The 20531-nt window shown below is 44.4% G+C and overlaps 1 protein-coding gene and 1 long non-coding RNA gene across 2 annotated transcripts in view; one reads left to right on the top strand and one right to left on the bottom strand.

The window, feature by feature from the left end:
• Window positions 1-3176: 3176 nt before the first annotated feature.
• Window positions 3177-4246, top strand: LOC135508686 (uncharacterized). The gene is made up of 2 exons (XR_010450843.1): window positions 3177-3836; window positions 4068-4246. It is a non-coding gene; the product is annotated as an uncharacterized LOC135508686 (long non-coding RNA).
• A 1360-nt stretch (window positions 4247-5606) lies between these two features.
• Window positions 5607-20531, bottom strand: part of LOC135509260 (serine/threonine-protein kinase WNK1-like) — a 74116-nt gene continuing 59191 nt past the window's right edge. Inside the window, 14 exon segments of the mRNA XM_064929764.1 lie at window positions 5607-9025; window positions 9209-9417; window positions 9589-9684; window positions 9849-10036; window positions 10516-11153; window positions 11357-11431; window positions 11585-12145; window positions 12181-12629; window positions 12858-13001; window positions 13103-13154; window positions 13261-13386; window positions 13571-13687; window positions 15390-15549; window positions 16674-16753. Coding sequence (XP_064785836.1) covers window positions 8672-9025; window positions 9209-9417; window positions 9589-9684; window positions 9849-10036; window positions 10516-11153; window positions 11357-11431; window positions 11585-12145; window positions 12181-12629; window positions 12858-13001; window positions 13103-13154; window positions 13261-13386; window positions 13571-13687; window positions 15390-15549; window positions 16674-16753 — 3249 coding nt within the window. The 3' untranslated portion in view covers window positions 5607-8671.

Below are 20531 nucleotides of genomic sequence, written 5' to 3'. Positions count from 1 at the left end.
ATGTTTATATTTAAAGGTCCAATGCAGCCGTTTTTTATCTCAATATCAAATCATTTCTGGGTAACAATAAAGTGCCTTACTGTGATTGTTTTCAATTAAAATTATCAGAAATAAACTAAAATAACTTAGCAAATACAATATATCAAGCAATAATTTTACTATGACTGTCTGGGAGTGGTCTGAGAGAGGGACCTAATTGGAGGAGCCTAATGGGGGGGATACGTAAACTGAAAACGAGCTGTTTTGGCAGAGAGAAGGGCAAAGTCTCTTTGTTATCGGTTTATTAACCCAACCCAGCCGATCAAGCTGACATATCGGGTGGTCTTTTCAAACAGCTCTTACACTAAATATGCATTATCAATTTTAATTGTGGAAATATATATAAAACACAGGAAAAATGTAGTTTTTGACTGCATTTCCCCTTCAATTTTAAGCACAATTCTATAATTTATTGTTAAACTACACACTTTGTCATCTCATAGCTTACGTACAGACCCCTTAGATTTGTGTATTTGGTATATGTTGTGTAAATTCTTAGATATTAATTGTTTGATATTACAGCACTGTCGGAGATAGACACACAAGCATTTCGCTACACCCGCAATAACATCTGCTAATCACGTGTATGTGACCAATAACATTTGATTTGAATTGACTTTTTCCACATTTTGTACCGATACAGCCTTATTTTAAAATGGATTAAATAAAAACTTTTCCTCAGCAATCTACACAAAATAGCCCAATATGACAAAGCAACAAAAGGTTTTAGAAATGTTAGCAAATTTATAAAAAGTCAAAAAACATAAATACCTTATTTACATAAGTATTCAGACCCTTTGCTATGAGACTCGAAATTGAGCTCAGATGAATCCTGTTTCCAATGATCATCCTTGAGATGTTTTAACAACTTGATTGGATTCCACCTGTGGTAATTTCAATTGATTGGACATGATTTGGAAAGGCACACATCTGTCTATACAATGTCTCACAGTTGACAGTGCATGTCAGAGCAAAAACCAAGCCCTGAGGTTGAAGGAATTGTCCGTAGAGCTACGAGACAGGTTTGTGTCGAGGTACAGATCTGGGGAAGGGTTCCAAAACATTTCTTCAGCATTAAATTTCCAAAAAACACAGTGGCGTCCATCATTCTTAAATGGAAGAAGTTTGGAACCACCAAGACTCTTCCTAGAGCTAGCCACCCGGCCAAACTGAGCAATCGAGGGGGAAGAGCCTTAGTCAGGGAGGTGACCAAGAACCCGATGGTCACTCTGACAGAGCTTCAGAGTTCTTCTGTGGAGATGGGAGAATCTTCCAGAATGACACCCATCTCTGCAGCACTCAACCAATCAGGCCTTTACGGTGGAGTGGCCAGATGGAAGCCATTCCTCAGTAAAAGGCATATGACAGCCCAATCGAAGTTTGCCGAAAGGCCCCTAAAGACTCTCAGACCAGGAGAAACAAGATTCTTTGGTCTGTTGAAACCAAGATCGAACTCTTTGGTCTGAATGCCAAGCATCACATCTGGTGGAAACCTGGCACCATCCCTACGGTGAAGCATGGTGGCGGCAGCAGCATACTGTGGGGATGTTTTTCAGTGACAGGGACTGGGAGACTAGTCAGAATCAAGGGAAAGATGAACTGAGCAAAGTACAGAGAGATACATGATGAAAACTGGCTACTCAGGACCTTAGACTGGGGTTCACCTTCCAACAGAACAACGACCCTAAGCACACAGCCAAGACAATTCAGGAGAGGCTTCGGGACAAGTCTCTGAATGTCTTTGAGTGGCCCAGCCAGAGCTTGGACTTGAACCCGATCGAACAACTCTGAAGAGACCTTAAGATAGATGTGCAATGACTCTCCCCATCCAACCTGACAGATTTTGAGAGGATCTGCAGAGAAGAATGGGAGAAACTCCCCAAATGCATGTGTGCCAAGCTTGTACCCAAGAAGACTCAAGGTTGTAATCACTGACAAAGGTGCTTCAACAAAGTACTGAGTAAATTGTCTGAATACTTATGTAAATGTGATATTTAAAAAAATGTTTATATACATCTGCAAAAATGTTTTTGCTTTGTCATTATGGGGTATTGTGTGTAAATTGATGAGGGGAAAAACGATGTAATCCATTTTAGAATATGGCGTAACGTAACAAATGTGGAAAAAGTCAAGGCTTCTGAATACTTTCCAAATGCACTTCAATGTTTGGAGAGCTGACTAGTTTGGAATTAGACTACTAACATAATTTTGTCTAGTTGGAATGTGTAACTTACACAGTTACAGGCAATAGTGTTGAGGGAGTGATTATTTAAAAGATTAAAGTAAGTAAATGAACCAAAGAGAACGTGGCGAACTGGGACTAAAATAAACTTATTTGTGCACACTATAGGACCATGGAATGGCTGTTTTATAGGCCTACTATTACTATTAGGATAATTAGCCTAGCATAAATTATAGTACTAGCCTAGGCTACTACTTTATTTCTACAGTGAGGGTACTTTGTAAATTTAAGTAAAATATGTTTTTTTTTCTGCAGGGTCATGATTGGTGTTTAGGATGTTCAGGTGTTGGTCTATCTCCATAACAATGTTTGTGAACAAAATTATTATAACAGTGTAGAACAGAACTGAACAGTCAGATCCAGTGAGTTCTTTGGTTTTACAGCAGTGGCATTAGAGAGGGCAGCAGGGGCCGGGTGTTTGAACTGTTAAACTTGAACATTATCATCACATGCACTCACATTATTTCTCTCTCTCTCTCTCTCTTGCTCTCTCATGCCGCACACACACACACAGCTCAGGCCTAAGATTATATTTTTGAAATAAAGAGGCATTACACAATTTTCTCCATGAAATAGCTTTTGTGGGGCACTGGGCTACAAGGCTACATCTTTTGGACAGATGTAGCCTAGATGTGATGAGGAAATTAACATTTTCAATATTACCACTATTTCCCCATAAACCCTTGTCTAATGGAGTTTAGAAACATGTTGCTCTATATCCAGCATTGACCCCAACATCACCCAGTTTCAACACAGTGGGGGTGGGGTCTATGCTCTCTGCCATCTGTCACATCATCATGACACGAACATCATGACATGATCGTGGCGAGCGTCAGTGCAGTCAATCAGGGCACGTCCTGGCACAATTGAGGTAGAGAAACGGTGATTGCAAATATTTTTTCGAGGATATTATTTGTTTTTCACATACACGGCTATGGTATGTGATAGACGAAATGACATCTGGATTTATGATGCTGATTCATTTAGTTCATCACTGCGCAATAAATGCGCAAATCTAATATTCTTGAAAATACAAACCCACTGAACCCGCTTACGACCAATGAACAAAGCGAAGGGCGTGACCAGGGTAAATTTCGAGGAGATACGTCACTCAAACTACGAACCAGGGGTAAGCAGGAAATGCAAATAATTTTTGTAGCTAGAATTCACTCGTTAGCTAAAGTCAAAGGTAATTTACGGAACATTTATGAACTTTTCAACCTTTGTGTCGAGTAGTAAAGCTTCACCTCATAGTCAGCTCGTTTTCCATCTGCTAGCCAGTACACTATAGTTACTGTTAGCTAGCTAAACTAGATTCGTTTATTTGTCACAGATGTAATCGCAAGATACGAGTACAGTGCAATTCTAATGATCCGTGCTACAACAGTGCAGGTCAAAAAAGAGAAGGGAATGAGAGAATAGAATTTAGGGTATGGAATGACCATAAGGGGAGCACGACCCACGAACCCCCACCACACAGTTGAGAGCTTGGGTGGCACCAACCCCAGTTCAGCCCCCCAAATCACAACCAGCACCAGGACATCAGACAGGGCAGGTGAGACTGGACTGGGTAATGAATGAAAGTGTTAACCCTGCTCCTGGAAAACTACTGGGTGTGCAGGCTTCTGTTCCTGACCAGCGCTAATAGATCTGATTCATTAACACCTTGATTACCTGAATCAGGTATTCTAGCAATGTAAAGGAGCTTCCATTTAATGAATTTGAGGAACATTGTTAATGGTACACTATTTTCTAGATTGTTATTAATTCCATTCTCCTGTCACAGGTGAGCCCTTCAGTCCATGAAGAAACACAAGGTCTACACATGAGAAAGAGCTGTTTCACTGTCACCTAAAATCCATTTGAACAAATCATTTGAATTTTGTTTTTTTAACTCATATGTTGAGTATATAGGAATCTCTTGTTGCTGCTAAATGCAAATAAATATTTGCATGTGTATCTACCTGTAACCCTCTGTTCTGATTTTACATGTTTTCATCACATATCTGAATTCTAAGAACATTACATTCCTTCTCAATGTTACATACAGGTTCAGTACCCTGGCCACACACCAACCTCATTGGCAGGTCTGTGCTGTTTAAGATGAGGGAAGATTATATTTTTTTAATGAGCATGGCTGTATTTCTATTACAGCATATTGGATGACTCATTCATATTCCATTCAACCAGTTCAATGTAACAGCAATAGGGTTAGGCTACTACATGATACTCACATTTCTGAGTATTTTTTTGAGGTTGCTACAACCTAGCCTATGAATGAAAGTTTACTTAGGTGCACACAGGTCGAGATACATTTTTGAACAGACATGGACACATTCAATATAACCTTGCACACTCTTGCCTGCGTCTAGCTGATAGAGTGTAATCATTAGTCCAACAGTTGCAAATGAGTTTCTATTGGACAAATGCAGGTATGTTTATCCCATTTTTGTTCCCGTTGAAGAAAAGTTTTTCAGCAGAATGAATATACCGCTATGTGTAAACACAGTCCACTTTCATAGCAGCCACATTGCGTTTATGTGCTGTCCCTTCGCTTGTGGACTTCAATGCATAACACATCGGCTGTATGTGAAAAAAAATCTTTACATGCCAAACCATATAACCGCTACACACAGCCCACATTGTTGTCACCATATTAGCTAAAGTAACGTCATAGTCAACATGGCAAATAGAACGCAATAATAAACCCGCTACAATCATGTAACGTTAGAGTACAGTCAATAAGCAGTTTAGCGTTTACACCAGTGGGCCTCGGTGGCAATAAATTAGTAAAACCAAAAGCTTACCTAAGCTAGCTAAATCAGTATCCGTCTGTTTGAGCAGGGTGTTTGTGTAGGCTAAACTAGCGAGCTGCATTTTATAGTGCTAGCTAGCTGTAGCAGTATTCATTTTCTGATCCTTTGATTAAGTGGACATGTCAGTTAATGCTGCAAGAGCTCTGATAGGTTGGAGGACATCCTCTGTAAGTTGTCATAATTACTGCATAAGTCTATGGAAGTGGGTGAGCACCATGAGCCTCCTAGGTTTTGTATTGAAGTCAATGTACCCAGAAGGAGTTAGCTGTTCTCCAGCTACATCATGGTGCTACCCTACAAAGTGCTGTTGAGGCTACTGTAGACCATTGCAAAATGGTGTTTTAATAAAATATTTGGGGACATGTGATTATATTTAGTATAGTCTTATCCAAGGATAACTTTTTAAACATAAAAAATAAAATCCCTGAGGATGGTCTTCCCCGGCAGAAATAAGCATAAAAAAAGCATACACTAGGTCTACTTGGTGCATGTATAAGACGACACACTCATAATGATCAGTTCTATTTTTATTTATCTTTTTTACATTTTGTACAATGTGAAAAAACATACACAAAACCATAAGAGTAGACTGGTCACAAGAGCCAGAGAGGACAGGAATCCAAGGGTACAACGTTAAATAACTTAGTGATATGTCATTTTGTCAGGATAATCTTTTAACCACTTGAGGATAAATAACATATTTACTGTTAATAGGATGACTAGTAGCTTATGTGTGAGCATGTGCTGTACAGTGGGTTGTGTTGTAAGTAAGCCCAAGGTCTAAAACCAGTTAGCATGCAGAATTCAGGAAACACATATGGATACATTGACAACTAAAAGATGTGCCTGTGACAGCAGTGAATGGCAATTAAAGATCGGCACTTTGTGTGGACTCACTTACAGCAAGGCAAAGATTAACAAAAAAAAAAGCAGGATCTCGGTTTTCCAAATATCAAAAACACTGTTTTTCTAAAGTCAGTAACAACCATCCTCAGCATGCAAACAACTCCATTCCCCCTCGGTTCCTATAGAACTTCAAACATAGCATATTCTGCAATGCAGTAACTTAATATTCTCTAGAGAAGTGAAAGTAGTTATTCAACCAAGGACTGGGTAGGTAAGAAGGGCACTGTAGTGAGGGGAATGGTACCATTCATGCGAGGTTACAAAGCAGCAAGAGAATGGTACCAATGAGGGAAAAAAACAAGACAACGGTTTAGTTCTCCTTTTCTTAAAATAAGTGATGCTATGCAATACTGTACTGATTACATTCATTCAGAAAACCTACTAACAGACTAATCTTACCCAAATCTACCTTTGACAAACAATATAAGATACGCAGCTAACACACAAACACAAATGCTATTGGTGACGACAGAAAATAACTTGTCTTCATACAACCCTGTGTGCTCTGCATTCAATTAGACAGTCTTGTGTTGGTATACGACTGTCACCTGCCTCTGACACTGACTTGTTAAGGTATGTAAAACTTCCTCTTAACCTCCACATTAGACATTTACCGATGTCTGAGAACGTTTCTGATGGATGTCATTGGTTGGTAATAAAAACAGGTCTTTCAGTCACTGGACTTTAAGCCATCAGAACCGCAGGGCGAGGTGATTACTGTGGAATTTCTCTCAGTAGTCAGAATGCAAGGCACTAAAGAGTTCTGCAAGTTTTTACTGTTACTGTGTGGGGGTGGGTTACAGCAAGACATAGAGTACTCTATGATGAGCATTATGTGAAAGAATAATTTAATACAAAACATTTACTGTGTGTGTGTGTGTGTACAAACCCATATATGCACATATACATGTCTATATATATACACGCACATACATATATACATACACACATATATATACATATATATACATATACATATATATACATATACATATACATATACATATATATATATATATATATATATACATACACACACACACACACATATGCACAGTAAAACAAGATAAAATTACAGGGTGGTGTATGATAAGAGCAGAAGAAGCACATAACTACTCCCCTGTGTGACAGATTATAATACTAATAATAACCCTGCAATTGCACTTTTATATTCCTTTAACTACATGTTGTTTAACAACCTTTAATAATTACTGTGAAACATCAAAATCTGATCGCTGAACAGGTCGATAAAGAACATCTTTTGTATTTTTAATTAAAATATACACATAAAACAAGCCACAGAAACCCCAGACAATTTGTCATGATTCTGAAAGATGACAACTGGAAATAAGGTTAAAGACATTTTTGTTGACATTGCTTAGAGGTCTGTGTGTGAACACCATGCACCGTTCACTCGCAAGATAACCCTATGCCTCAAGAATGTAATGCCTTTCTAACAGAACTGTACCAAGGACCATAGCCTTGCTTACCAGAGTCTGACTACAGTACACCAGGTGGTGAGGTGTGAGACAACTGACTGACACAGTAGCTAAGGTCGAAAACCAAATGATCACAGTAGCTGAAGCCAACAACTCAAACCACTGAGCCTAACCAGTCGCTAAGGCGTAAACCTAAAACACTCATGGATACAGTCACTTCAGGGTAAATCCAAAGCCTGGACAAGACAGGTGAAGTAGGTATTAATAAACTATCTACAGACAGGTCTGTTACTTAGCTCACACTAACATTAAGTGATGGTCTCATAAGAAACTAACAAACCCAGTCAGGCAGAACATCACATCAGACCAGCTCAAAGGGACAGATAATCAAATATAACCATAACTTAGGACAAGAAATATCTCTATATACAAAGACAATGTGTATGTGTTTGGGGGTTTAAGGCCACTCTTACACAGGGGGCTCACTCCTTTCCTCACATTGCTATTACTGCATCTTACTGTATGGTGATCAAATGAGTAACACTAGCCAAACACTATCCACTATAACCCTACCTAACCAACTTCCATTCACTATCTTTCTCTCATTCTACCTCTTTGCTTCTCTACATATCTCTCACCTTTCATTTTACAAACTTGTTACCCACAATTAATCAGTTTCTCATACCATTCAACGCCTCAATCTCAGCCAATGACAGTAGTGCTAGGAGGCGCATGTGTATGTGTTTGTGGGGGTTCTCTCGCTCTCTCTTAAGGCCAGTTACAGTCAATAAGTGATTTAAGACTTCCCCCACCCTACCCTCCTGTTTAAGGGAATGATGAGATGACAATGGTGCTTTCAACAGATGTCTTTGGCCATTGCCAGTTGTGCCCTTGGGTCCATAGCTTTCATTGGACAAACCCAAATGTCAATCACAGCCTGCTTCCACAGCCATTGGCAGAAAAGACTGGGCCCTGGTAAGGGTGAAGGTGTGATTGTGTGCTGTGGGTATGTATTGCACTCTCCCTCCAACTGACAGACATCGCTCTCTGTCTGACAGGACTGAACCACAGCCTCCTCTCCTCCATTTTCACTTCATTCTCTTTATTTCACCTCACCAATTAGTGAAATAGAACATCAGATAGTAGTTGTCCTCCTATGGCTCTTCCTCTCAGTCCTCTGTTCCTATCAGCCCAGCCTTACTAACCCAGGTCCAGGGCTGCAGACTGGGCTATGTGGGCCTCAGGTTGGGACCTCCAGGGTTGCTAACAGGTTTCTGGGTGGCTCCCATGTGGAAGGCCTGCTGAAGGGGGGCTGAGGCCACGGAAGGGGCCTGGTACTGGGCCAGGAGACCCACCTGACAGGGTCCTGCCCACTGGGGGGCGCTGTAGGGGGCTGTGCCATAGCCAAATCCCTGGGGAGGGGGGCCTAGAGAGCCCTGACGCTGGCAGAGTGGGTTGGAGGGGTTAGTGGTAATGGGGAGGTGGGCACCTGCCAGGGTGGTAGACGGGAGGGTAGGGCACAGGTGGCCGGGGGCAGAAAACTTTCGGCTCATGTTTGCTTGTGGAGGGATATGTAGAGGGATCTGTAGTTAGGGAGGGGCCATAAGAGGGAAAGACAAGGGGAAGTTGCAGCTCAGTTTAGTTACATTAGCACATAACACGTTCAAAACTACAATTGAGAAAAAAGGGCAAACATTATGTAAAATAGAGCCAAAAAACTATTTATTGAGATACACTTTTCTTTAGAATGAGAAGTGTGGTCTTACGTCATGTCCGGGTCCCTGGGCTGTTCCCTTGGGTCCTTTCTTGCCCTGGGAGAGGCTGATGGCGTCTCGGGCCCAGTTGTCAACAAGCTGGTGCAGGTCGTCTGTGAACGTGCCCTTTCGGTTCTGTGTTAGGGCCGGCGCTATGTTAGGGCCTGATGGCTGAGACTGGCTGGTGTTCACTCCACTGTCTGAACTGGTCCCACTCACTCCTGGAAGGAACACAGGGACGAGTTCAACCTGGGAAGCCAACTAATTTCTCAATCAAGTTTGGCTTCACTTCTGGAGAGTTATCTCTTGGTTTGAGGAATATTGCTTAGGTTTTCCTTTTTAAAACATGTAGTGATGGAGCATAGACAAAAGGAAAACAGCTGTGTGCTTACCCATGGTGGAAGTCTGGCTGTCTGAGAGCACTGTAGTGGGGGGAGACGTCTGCTTAGGTGGGGACGCTGGGGGGATCTGGCCTGTGACTGGGGCTCCTAAACACACCAACCAGAGAGTTGAGAGGAGAAAAACAGATCACATTACATTTACACATCCTAATCTAGCAGCCTCTACCAATATCAACAAATTAGTTGTTGCTTGCAGTCGTGTAAATTTCCATTCAGCAGTGCACAGACAGACCAATCATAACTCTGGTTACCCGAGTGCTGGGGGCTGGCCTGGGCGCTGCTGCGGGCTGATTTGCTGGCCTTGGTCTTGGGTCTACGTCTGCCCCCAGCCATAGCGGGGGAGAGGACAGCTGAAGGAGGAGGTTTACCCAGCCTGGTGAACAGAGCATCTATTTCCTCCTTCTGCCGTGAGTGGAGGGTCTGGATCTCTATCATATGTCTGTGGAGGGGAGGAGAGGACAGGGTTGTAACTAGTGCTGGCACAATTACTGTGTAACTGAAGGTTATGGATGAAGAGCATCATAAAAATGACTCATAACCGTTTATTTTTTGTTGTTGTTGCAAGGAACAGCTGACTTAAGACGGGGGCATTCATGCAGTTGAGTCAGTGGACTCTTAATGTGATTAAACTTTGTCGCTCCTTGCTGAAACAAGCAAGTTGTTGGAGCAAACAACTGCATATTTATTTGCTATTCTAACGGTTATTACAGAGGCCTCGGTCATTTGGCTGGCCAATTATCGTCATCCAAAACTCCATGACCATCACATCCCTAATTATAACATAAAATCCAGTACAACAGTCACCCCTCTCATTTTATCCTTTACTTATGCAAGTGATCCCATTGAGATAAACAAATAAGAGAAATATAGCCCATAACAGCAAACAGGTTAAATATTGGAGGAGTGAAGGTTACATACTTCTCTCGGAGGCAGCTGACTTCGCTCTGGAAGGCCTCGTCCTCAGGCCCTGAGTCGTCCTCGTTGTCGCTGGTCATGTAATGGTTAAATGAACCACTGTTCACGCCAGGGGTGGAGCTACGGAGGTCAGAGGTCGAAGAGGAAGGGCCGTTCTGATGGGAGGGGCTAGACCCCGGAGGTGCTGTGGGATTGACTGCGGCTGGCATCACTGAGAAACGGCCCACCTTCGAGACAGAATTAGGGCTGGGGCCAATGCTGGCACTAGTAGACACCTGGAAGCGTCCGATGGTAGTGGGCTGTGTTGGGACAGAAGAGAGCGCATCTACGGAGTCTCCTCTCCGGACCCCTTTGGAAAGGAGGGAGGAGGAGCGGTGGAGGGTGTTTTCCGGGCTGGAGAGGGAGGAAGAGGAGGAAGAGGAAGAGGAGGATGAGGAGGATGGGGTGAGAGAGGAAGAGGAGGCGATGTTGGAGGGGTCAGGAGTGCTGCCGGTGCTAGCGTCTGCTGCAACGGAGACTTGGAAGCGTCCCAGTTCAACAACCCTTGTGGAGCGCAAGGCTGCCTCACTGCTCCCTGGGATGGTCTCTGGGCTCAGAGCTCTCCTTAGCTGGCCGTCCAGACTACCCACAGGCTGCTTGGACTAGACACACAAACAAGACATGTCAGTAACAAACAAACCAACTAAACTCACTCAAAAAGTACCACTCAAAATAACTCACCACTACTACCACAACTCATACCTAACAACAACAGTAAATAATCACCTATTCCACACACCTACAAAACTCACAACATCACACAATTTACAACTTCTCAAAGGAACAAGTTGTGAAAAGAACTAACCTGGTTTGGTCCTGGGAATGGAGGCAGTTGCTCGGAGGTAGGGGTGCCTGCCTGCTCGGAGCCAACAGGATGCACCTGACACAGACACACAGGAAGATTTCATTATCATCCAGGTGGGAGAAAATCATACCCAAGTTACAACTGAGGAAAGAGTAGAGGGGGAAAAGCATTTAGTACAAATACTGTATCTTCTCAGTCACTAGACAAAGACAGTTCCCTCCATTGTACCTGTGCACTGGTGGCTTGACCAGGCTTGACTGGCGGTGTCTGTGCATGTCCCCCTGGTGTGAGGCCCTGTCCTGGGGTTGCGGTGGGGCCCTGGGCTCCTTGTCCCCCGGTGGTGAGAGACAGGTTGGAGGGGGGCACCGGGGCCACCCCGGGGGGAGGGGAGATGGTCCCTGTGGAGGGGGAGGTGGTCTCAGTGTTGCCAGTGTCTGCAGAGGATGTGTCCTTAAAGAGGGAGCGCAGCTTCTTATCCAGGGCATGTATGTCATCTATACCAGGGACCTTGGACTGGGACTCTACCCCATCTGGGTCCCCTGGCTGGGACAGTTGGGAGGGCAGGGTAGAGGGTGGAAGTTGGGTGGGTGCCATTGCAGACTGTGCCACAGGGACAGAGGCAGGGATAGGCTGGGACTGGGAGGAGGTGGGCTGAGTGACAGGTATGGACTCAGGGATAGGCTGAGAGGATGGAATAGGAACAAGGTCAGCTGCAGGGTGCTGCTCTGAGCTGGTCACAGTCCCAGAGTTACTGGGTGGAGCTCCAGAGACAGGGGGAAAGGGGCAGAGCTGCTTCCCAGCTGGGGGGTTGCAGCTGGGGGGACAGGGGCCGAGGTGGCCTGGGGAGCAGCTGGAGGAGGGGATGTGATTTGGGCAGGGGTAGGCTGAGAGGGGGCAGCTTGGTAGTCAGGCTGGGGGTGTGGGGTGGGATCAGTGGTAGCAGATGCAGGGGCTGGAACTGGGGTTGGAGACACCCTCCCGGTTGCAACTTGGCATGTGGAGGGGGGAAGAGTGGAAGACCCAGAGGGGATGACTGAGACAGGAGGCAGGGTGGAGAGGCTAGTGTTGGTGGGGACTGTAGCCTCTGGGGGAGCCAAGGTTTGGTGAGGGTGGGAGAGAGGGGAGGCTGGGCGCAGGGAGGAGGGGACTATGCTGATGTCTGGCTCGGCTGGGTGGCCCATGGTGGCTCGTCTCTCCCCATGCGGCTGCCTCATCTCAGTTAAGGCTTGCTGGAGGTGGCCTGAGGGGGCAGACAGGGACAAGCCCAGACTCACTGGGGTTGAAGGGAGGAACACAGAGTCACTTACATAAATTACTTGTTGTAAGTGTATAGGTTATCATCATGACTTCAAACATACTGGTATATGCATCAAGGAACATGTTTTAGAGTTCTCAAATATTCCAGAGATGGAAGAGGGGCACATGTTTGGAACACAGCGTTCTAACATCTTATGAGAGTTCTAGTTGCACTCTATGGCCCACAGATTCCAGTCCCTCTCACCTTGAGGGGGCTCATCCCCAAACGAGGTGTTAGCAGATGGAGGGCCGAAGAATTGCTCCCTCAGACGGGACTCTGGGACAGGGCTGACAATGAACCTCCGGCCTGCAGAGTGGACTACCTGAGCTGCAACGCTGGGAGGAACACCTGAGGGGCAATGGGTTAGAGGTGAGGGGTCAAGGGGTGAGGAGGTGGAGCTCAGACAATCATCTTTCAGTAGAGATAGTAATGTGTAGGTGCAAGTTTACCAGGCAGATGAGTGGGCATGTCAGGCTGCTGTGAGGGGTCATCCACTACAATCTGTGGAGAGAGAAGGACAACACCATGTCAACTAAAGGCTGCCCAGGAGTTAGTGGGTGGGTACGTGAAGGATGACGTGTTGCTGTGTGTTGTTCGAGTATGTTACCTGTGTAAAGGGTGGTTGAGCGTAGCCTTCCTTCATGCCCTCTCTATCGTCCGCCATTTCGATGACTTCACGAACCTGCTCGATGAACGACTCACGTTCGCTCTCCAAGATAAATTCACTCAGCACCTTAGAAAAGGACAGATATTGAACTACAATACCCACAAATCGTGCCCATTTCAATCCACATAGATCTGTGGAGCTACCAAAATAAAATATCAAATTCCTTTACTTTTGACTACAGAGCCTTAGGGAATATTTGATGGAGATTCAATACAATCCAGATCGGTGCTTATGTGTTTACTATCATTACCATGATCTGTGCAATCTCCTCTGGGTTATCTCCGTCCAGGTCAAACTTAAAGGTCACCATCTTCCTGTTGTGAGTCTCCAGCTGGCACTCTGCCACCCGGTCTCCCATGTTGGAGATCTGAAACCGACACAACGATTAGTTCATTCTTCCTGCCATCCAGGACCTCTATACTAGACCTCTAGACTCCAGCCACATTTTACATGAGTCATTTAGCAGACGCTCTTATCCAGAGCGACTTACAGTAAGTAGTGAGTGCATATATTTGAATGGAACCCACAACCCTGGCGCTGCAAGCACCATGCTCTACAAACTGAGCTACATGGGACAAGCTTCCAGCCTCCCAAGTCATCTCTCTGCTACTGCACGGCAAGAGGTACCAGAGCGCCAAGTCTAGGTCCAAAAAGGCTTCGTAACAGCTTTTTACACTGCTGCTACTCAATGTTTATTATCTATTCATAGTCACTTTACCCCTACCTACATACATATTACCTCGACTAACCTGTACCCCGCACATTGACTAAGTATATGTACACCCTGTATATAGCCTCGTTATTTTGCTACTTTAATTTATTTGTATTTTTGTAATGGCATGGTTGGTTAAGGGCTTATAAGTAAGCATTTCATGGTAATGTCTACACCAGTTGTATTCGGGGGCATGTGAAAAATTATTTTATTTGGTGTGTCAAAGATGACTGACACACAACATCTCAAATATTTTACTGAGTTAGTTCATATAAGGAAATCAGTCAATTTAAATAAATGCATTAGGCCCTAACATATGGCTTTCACATGACAGGGAATACAGATATGCATCCTTTAGTAAACTTTTTTAAGTAGGGGAGTGAATCAGAAAACCAGTCAGTATCTGATGTGACCACCATTTGCCTCATGCAGCACAACATCTCCTTCGCTTAGAGTTGAGCAAGCTGTTGATTGTGGCCTGTGGAATGCTGTCCCACTCCTCTTCAATGGCTGTGCGAAGTCGCTGGATATTAGCGGAACTGGGCCGTGCATTATCATGCTGAAACATGAGGTGATGGCAGCAGATGAGTGGCATGACAATGGGTCTCGTGGTCTCGTCACGGTATCTCTGTGCATTCAAATTGCCATCGATAAAATGCAACTGTGCTCGTTGTCCGTAGCTTGTGTCTGTCCATACCATAACCCCACCACTACAGGGCACACTGTTCACAGCGTTGACATCAGCACACCGCTCGCCCACACGACTCCATGCACATAGTGTGCAGTTGTGAGGCCGATTGGGTGTACTTGAGACATCTGTGGCATTGTGTTGTGTGACAAAACTGCACATTGTCTCCAGCACAAGGTGCACCTGTGTAATGATCATGCTGTTTAATCAGCTTCTTGATATGCCACACCTGTCAGGTGGATGGATTATCTTGACAAAGGAGAAATGCTCACTAACAGGGATGTAAACAAATTTGTACACAACATTTGAGAGAAACAAGCTTTTGTGCGTATGGAACATTTCAGGGATCTTTTATTAATATTATATTTTTGTTCAGTGTACAACTGGACATCTGTATAGACAGAGAGAAGATGAAAGGTCAACATAAGGTTGTAGAAATCCTGCAATTTTCCCAGAATTCACTGGTTTTCCTGGAATCCTGGTTGTAAGATTCCCAGTTGTCAGTAGGGGATTATAACAGAAATGTTGGAATCCTCCAAACAGTATTTTGGGAAAACCTGGGTATGTTGAGAAAGTTAATGGACATTTGGCCAACAAAGGGAGGCCGAGAAGATAGAGATGCCATATGAGAGAATACAGACAGTGAGTTGAGGTGAAAGTGACTCTTACATTGAGGACGTTGAGCTTGGCCTTGGCGGTCTTATCATGCCGAGAGCGGCTGCGTACGGAACGCCGCTGGTGCCGCTTGATCATGGAGCGCCCCTCGTGTCTACCACCCGACGCCCCTTCATAACCGTCACTCAGACCTGACGCTGCGTCTGACAGGCAACTGGGAGAGAGAGGTGTGTGGGGAGAGAGAGGTGTGTAGGGAGAGAGAGGTGTGTGGGGAGAGAGAGAGAGAGAGAGAGAGGTGGGGGGGAGAGAGAGAGAGAGAGAGAGAGAGAGGTGTGTGGGGAGGGGGGGGAGGGGGGAGAGAGGAGGAGGGGGGGAGAGAGAGAGAGAGAGGAGAGAGAGAGAGAGAGAGGGGGAGAGAGAGGGGAGAGGGGGAGAGAGGGAGGGGGAGAGAGAGGAGGGGGAGAGAGAGAGGTAGGTGGGAGAGAGAGAGGTAGGTGGGAGAGAGAGAGAGGTAGGTGGGAGAGAGAGAGAGGTAGGTGGGAGAGAGAGAGGTAGGTGGGAGAGAGAGAGGTAGGTGGGAGAGAGAGGGGAGGAGGGGAGAGAGAGGAGGGGGAGAGAGAGAGAGGAGGGGGAGAGAGAGAGGGGAGGAGGGAGAGAGAGAGGAGGGGAGAGGGAGGGGGGGGAGAGAGGGGGGGGGAGAGAGAGAGGAGGGGGAGAGAGAGGAGGGGGAGAGAGAGGAGGGGGGAGAGAGAGGAGGGGGGGAGAGAGAGAGAGGAGGGGGAGAGAGAGAGAGAGAGGAGGGGGGGAGAGAGAGAGAGAGGAGGGGGAGAGAGAGAGAGAGGAGGGGGAGAGAGAGAGAGGAGGGAGAGAGAGAGAGAGAGGAGGGGGGAGAGAGAGAGGAGGGGGAGAGAGAGAGGGGGGGAGAGGGAGAGAGGGGGGGGGAGAGAGAGAGGAGGGGGAGAGAGAGAGAGAGAGAGAGGAGGGGGAGAGAGAGGAGGAGGGGGAGAGAGAGAGGGGGGGAGAGAGAGAGGGGGGGGAGAGAGAGAGGAAGGGGGGAGAGAGAGAGGAAGGGGGAGAGAGAGAGAGGAAGGGGGAGAGAGAGGAGGGGGGAGAGAGAGAGAGGAAGGGGGGGAGAGAGAGGAGGGGGGAGAGAGAGAGAGGAAGGGGGAGAGAGAGGAGGGACAGAGACATTTTGCAATTACTAGGAGGACATCACAATGAACATAGGGCCGTTCCATATAAATATGTATTTTTAATCAAACATATTGAGTAGCAGAAAAGGCGTTCTGGTATGAGCTCGGTCTTGGGCTGTTGTGGAGAGATGATGTGATGCTTTACCTCTCCACAGACTGAGGGACAAGTGTTGTCGGACCTGCTGCCTGCTCGGCTGGCGCCGGCTGGGATACACTCACAGAGGCCTGAAACATCACACACACACACACTGTTCTTTAACCTCTGAACTCTAGGGGCAGTATTTCATTTTTGCATAAAAAAACGTTCCCGTTTTAAACAAGATATTTTGTCACGAAAAGATGCTCGACTATGCATATAATTGACAGCTTTGGAAAGAAAACACTGACGTTTCCAAAACTGCAAAGATATTATCTGTGAGTACCACAGAACTGATGCTACAGGCGAAACCAAGATGAAACTTCAAACAGGAAATGAGCAACATTTTTGAAGAGCTGTTTTCCAATGTCTCCTTATATGGCTGTGAATGCGCAAGGAGAGCGCCCACAATTTCTGTCGTTTCACCAAGGTGTCTGCAGCATTGTGACGAATTTGTAGGCATATCATTGGAAGATTGACCACAAGAGACCACATTTACCAGGTGTCCGCCCGGTGTCCTGTGTCGAAATTGGTGCGTAAAGCTCAGCTGCAAGTATTTTTCCATTTAATTCAGAGAAGAAAGCAGACTTCCACGAATGATATATCAATGAAGAGATATGTGAAAAACACCTTGAGGATTGATTCTAAACAACGTTTGCTATGTTTCAGTCGATATTATGGAGTTAATTTGGAAAAAACTTCGGCGTTTTGGTGACTGAATTTTGGGTTTTTTGGTAGCCAAAAGTGATGTACAAAACAGAGCATTTTTCTCCTACACAAAGAATCTTTCAGGAAAAACTGAACATTTGCTATCTAACTGAGAGTCTCCTCATTGAAAACATCTGAAGTGCTTCAAAGGTAAATGATTTTATTTGAATGCTTTTCTTGTTTTTGTGAAAATGTTGCTGGCTGAATTCTACGCTTATAGCTATGCTAGCTATCAATACTCTTACACAAATGCTTGTTTAGCTATGGTTGAAAAGCATATTTTGAAAATCTGAGATGACAGTGTTGTTAACAAAAGTCTAAGCTTGAGAGCAAATATTTCATTTCATTTGCGATTTTCATGAATAGTTAACGTTGCGTTATGCTAATGAGCTTGAGGCTATAAATAGGATCCCGGATCCGGGATTGCTCGACGCAAGAAGTTAAAGGAGCTTTCCAACCATGTCATGTCAGGCATGAAAGCAAGGGCTGGATCTGGCTTCACCTTAAGCACTAAAAGGAATTTGCAGTGCTTTGAGCAAACACACTAAAATCAACTCAGTTTATTGTTCGCGTGCACAGATTTGCAGATCTTATTGCAGGTGCAGTGAAATGCTTGTGTTTCTGGCTCAAACAGTGCAGTAATACCTATCAATCATTTAGAAAAACACAATATACATATCCAGATGTTTTAATATATCACACCGAGCACTCTCATAGACCGGAATATAAATGTATACACATATAATGAACCGTTTGGACAGTATATAAATAGAACAGGTATGTACAGCAGTAGTTATATAGCCATGACTAGAATGCAGTATATAACACTGGTCACCAACCGGTCGAATGCAATAGGCATTCCTAGTTGATCACCAAACATTTCTGTAAAAAAAACAAAGCCTTGCGTTCCTATTTTTATTGTATTTGTTGCGCTGTTGGCAATAGGTGCACTTGATTCAGCAGTCCTACTGTTCCCATTTTGAACCATTTTCAAGTTTTAAGGTCGTACTCCATCTTGCCGGCAGGCCCAGAGAACAAATCAAATGCACCTATAGGCCTACCACTGGCCAATCAGATAGCTCAGATTTTTTATTTTACCTTTCTTTACTAGGCAAGTCAGTTAAGAACAAATTCTTATTTTCAATGACGGCCTAGGAACAGTGGGTTAACTGCCTGTTCAGGGGCAGAACGACAGATTTGTACCTTGTCAGCTCGGGGATTTGAACTTGCAACCTTCCGGTTACTAGCCCAACGCTCCTGCTGGGGAGGCAGGGTAGCTGTCTGCACAGTTTCCTCGAGCCATAGACTGTAAAAACAAATCTTGAACCTACAGCAAAGTTTATACTGTGAGATTTAATAACTTGTTCAACACCGTTATTAGTCATAAAAGGTGCGTTCTCCCTACTTCCACTCACACTACAACCATGACTGCAGCTGCAATGAATTACTATAGCAAAGTGTTCCCATACGCTTGCCTTATTATTAGCAGCTTCTGTCTTTTTTAAACCTGTTGGTACTAGGGGGGCAGTATTTTCATTTTTGAAGAAAAAAAAACGTTCCCGTTTTAAACGGGATATTTTGTCAGGACAAGATGCTAGAATATGCATATAATTGACAGCTTTGGATAGAAAACACCAACGTTTCCAAAACTGTAAAGATAGTCTGTGAGTATAACAGAACTGATGTTGCAGGCGAAAGCCTGAGAATATTCCAATCCTGAAGTGCCTCAGGTTTTGAAAGCACTGCGTTCCAATGAGTCCCTATTGAGCTGTGAATGTGTCATCAACGAGCTTACGCTTTCTACGTATTCCCCAAGGTGTCTACAGCATTGTGACGTAGTTTTACACATTTATGTTGAAGAATAGCTGTAGGCGGCTACATTGCGTAAGTGGTCACATGGTGGCTCCGAGAGATTCTTGCGTAAAATACAGAGGTAGCCATTACTCCAATTGGTCCTACTGAAAAACTAATTGTCCCGACGGATATATTATCGAATAGATATTAGAAAAACACCTTGAGGATTGATTATAAACAACATTTGCCATGTTTCTGTCGATATTATGGAGCTAATTTGGAATATTTTTAGCCGTTTTCGTGACTGCCATTTCCGGGCGATTTCTCAGCCAAATGTGAAGAGCAAACGGAGCTATTTCGCCTACAAAAATAATCTTTTGGGAAAAAATTAACTTTGGCTTTCTACCTGGGAGTCTCGTGAGTGAAAACATACAAAGTTCATCAAAGGTATACGATTTAATTTGATTGCTTTACTGATTTGTGACAAGGTTGCCTGCTGCTAGCAAGGCATAATGCTATGCTAGGTTATTGATAAACATACACAAATGCTTGTCTAGATTTGGCTGTGAAGCATATTTTGAAAATCTGAGATGACAGGGTGATTAACAAAAGGCTAAGCTGTGTCTCAATATATTTCATTTGTGATTTTCATGAATAGGAATATTTTCTAGGGATATTTATGTCCGTTGCGTTATGCTAATTAGTTTCAGGCAATGATTACGCTCCCGCATGCGGGTTTGGGAGTCACAAAAGGTTATTAATATCCAGGAATATTTCAACTTTCTCTGGTCATAGCAGTAACAACATGAATTGGTGCATGAGGCAGAAATAATGCAGTGTGACTTGAGTTTTGCCATCAGCTGGAAGACCCTTTTCTCAGCTGAGGGAGAGAGAGCGGCTGAACAGTGAGTGAGGTGAGAGGCAGCCTCACCGCTGCACTCTCCCTCCCCTCAGGCTGACCATCACATGCAGGCCATCAGTCCAGTAAAATCAAAACAATTCTAAAATAAATGTATGCTGACTCAGCTGTAATATTACCAGTGTGATCATATACAAATGGTTTAAAATATAATTTCTAAAATGTTCTGAGATGAACATTGGCAGGGCAATTCAAGCATAGCCGATATGCAGTGTTAATGTATTGGGCCTATAGCCTACTGCACAAACCTCATAGGTTTACGTTTAAGTCGTGTTTAAAAAAAATCTGAGCGGTAGATATCGGCTTGCATTTTGACTCAAAGTGATCTTGACTAAGAAAATGTTGGTGAAACAGTGTAAACATTAAATGTGATGAGCGTTCAATGACTATGTACATAGGGCAGCAGTCTCTAAAGTGCAGGGTAGAGTACCGGGTGGTAACCGGGT

This window comes from Oncorhynchus masou, chromosome 22 (genome assembly GCF_036934945.1).
Source record: "Oncorhynchus masou masou isolate Uvic2021 chromosome 22, UVic_Omas_1.1, whole genome shotgun sequence".
Lineage (NCBI taxonomy): Eukaryota > Metazoa > Chordata > Actinopteri > Salmoniformes > Salmonidae > Oncorhynchus > Oncorhynchus masou.
This window is presented reverse-complemented; position numbering and strand designations above follow the sequence as displayed.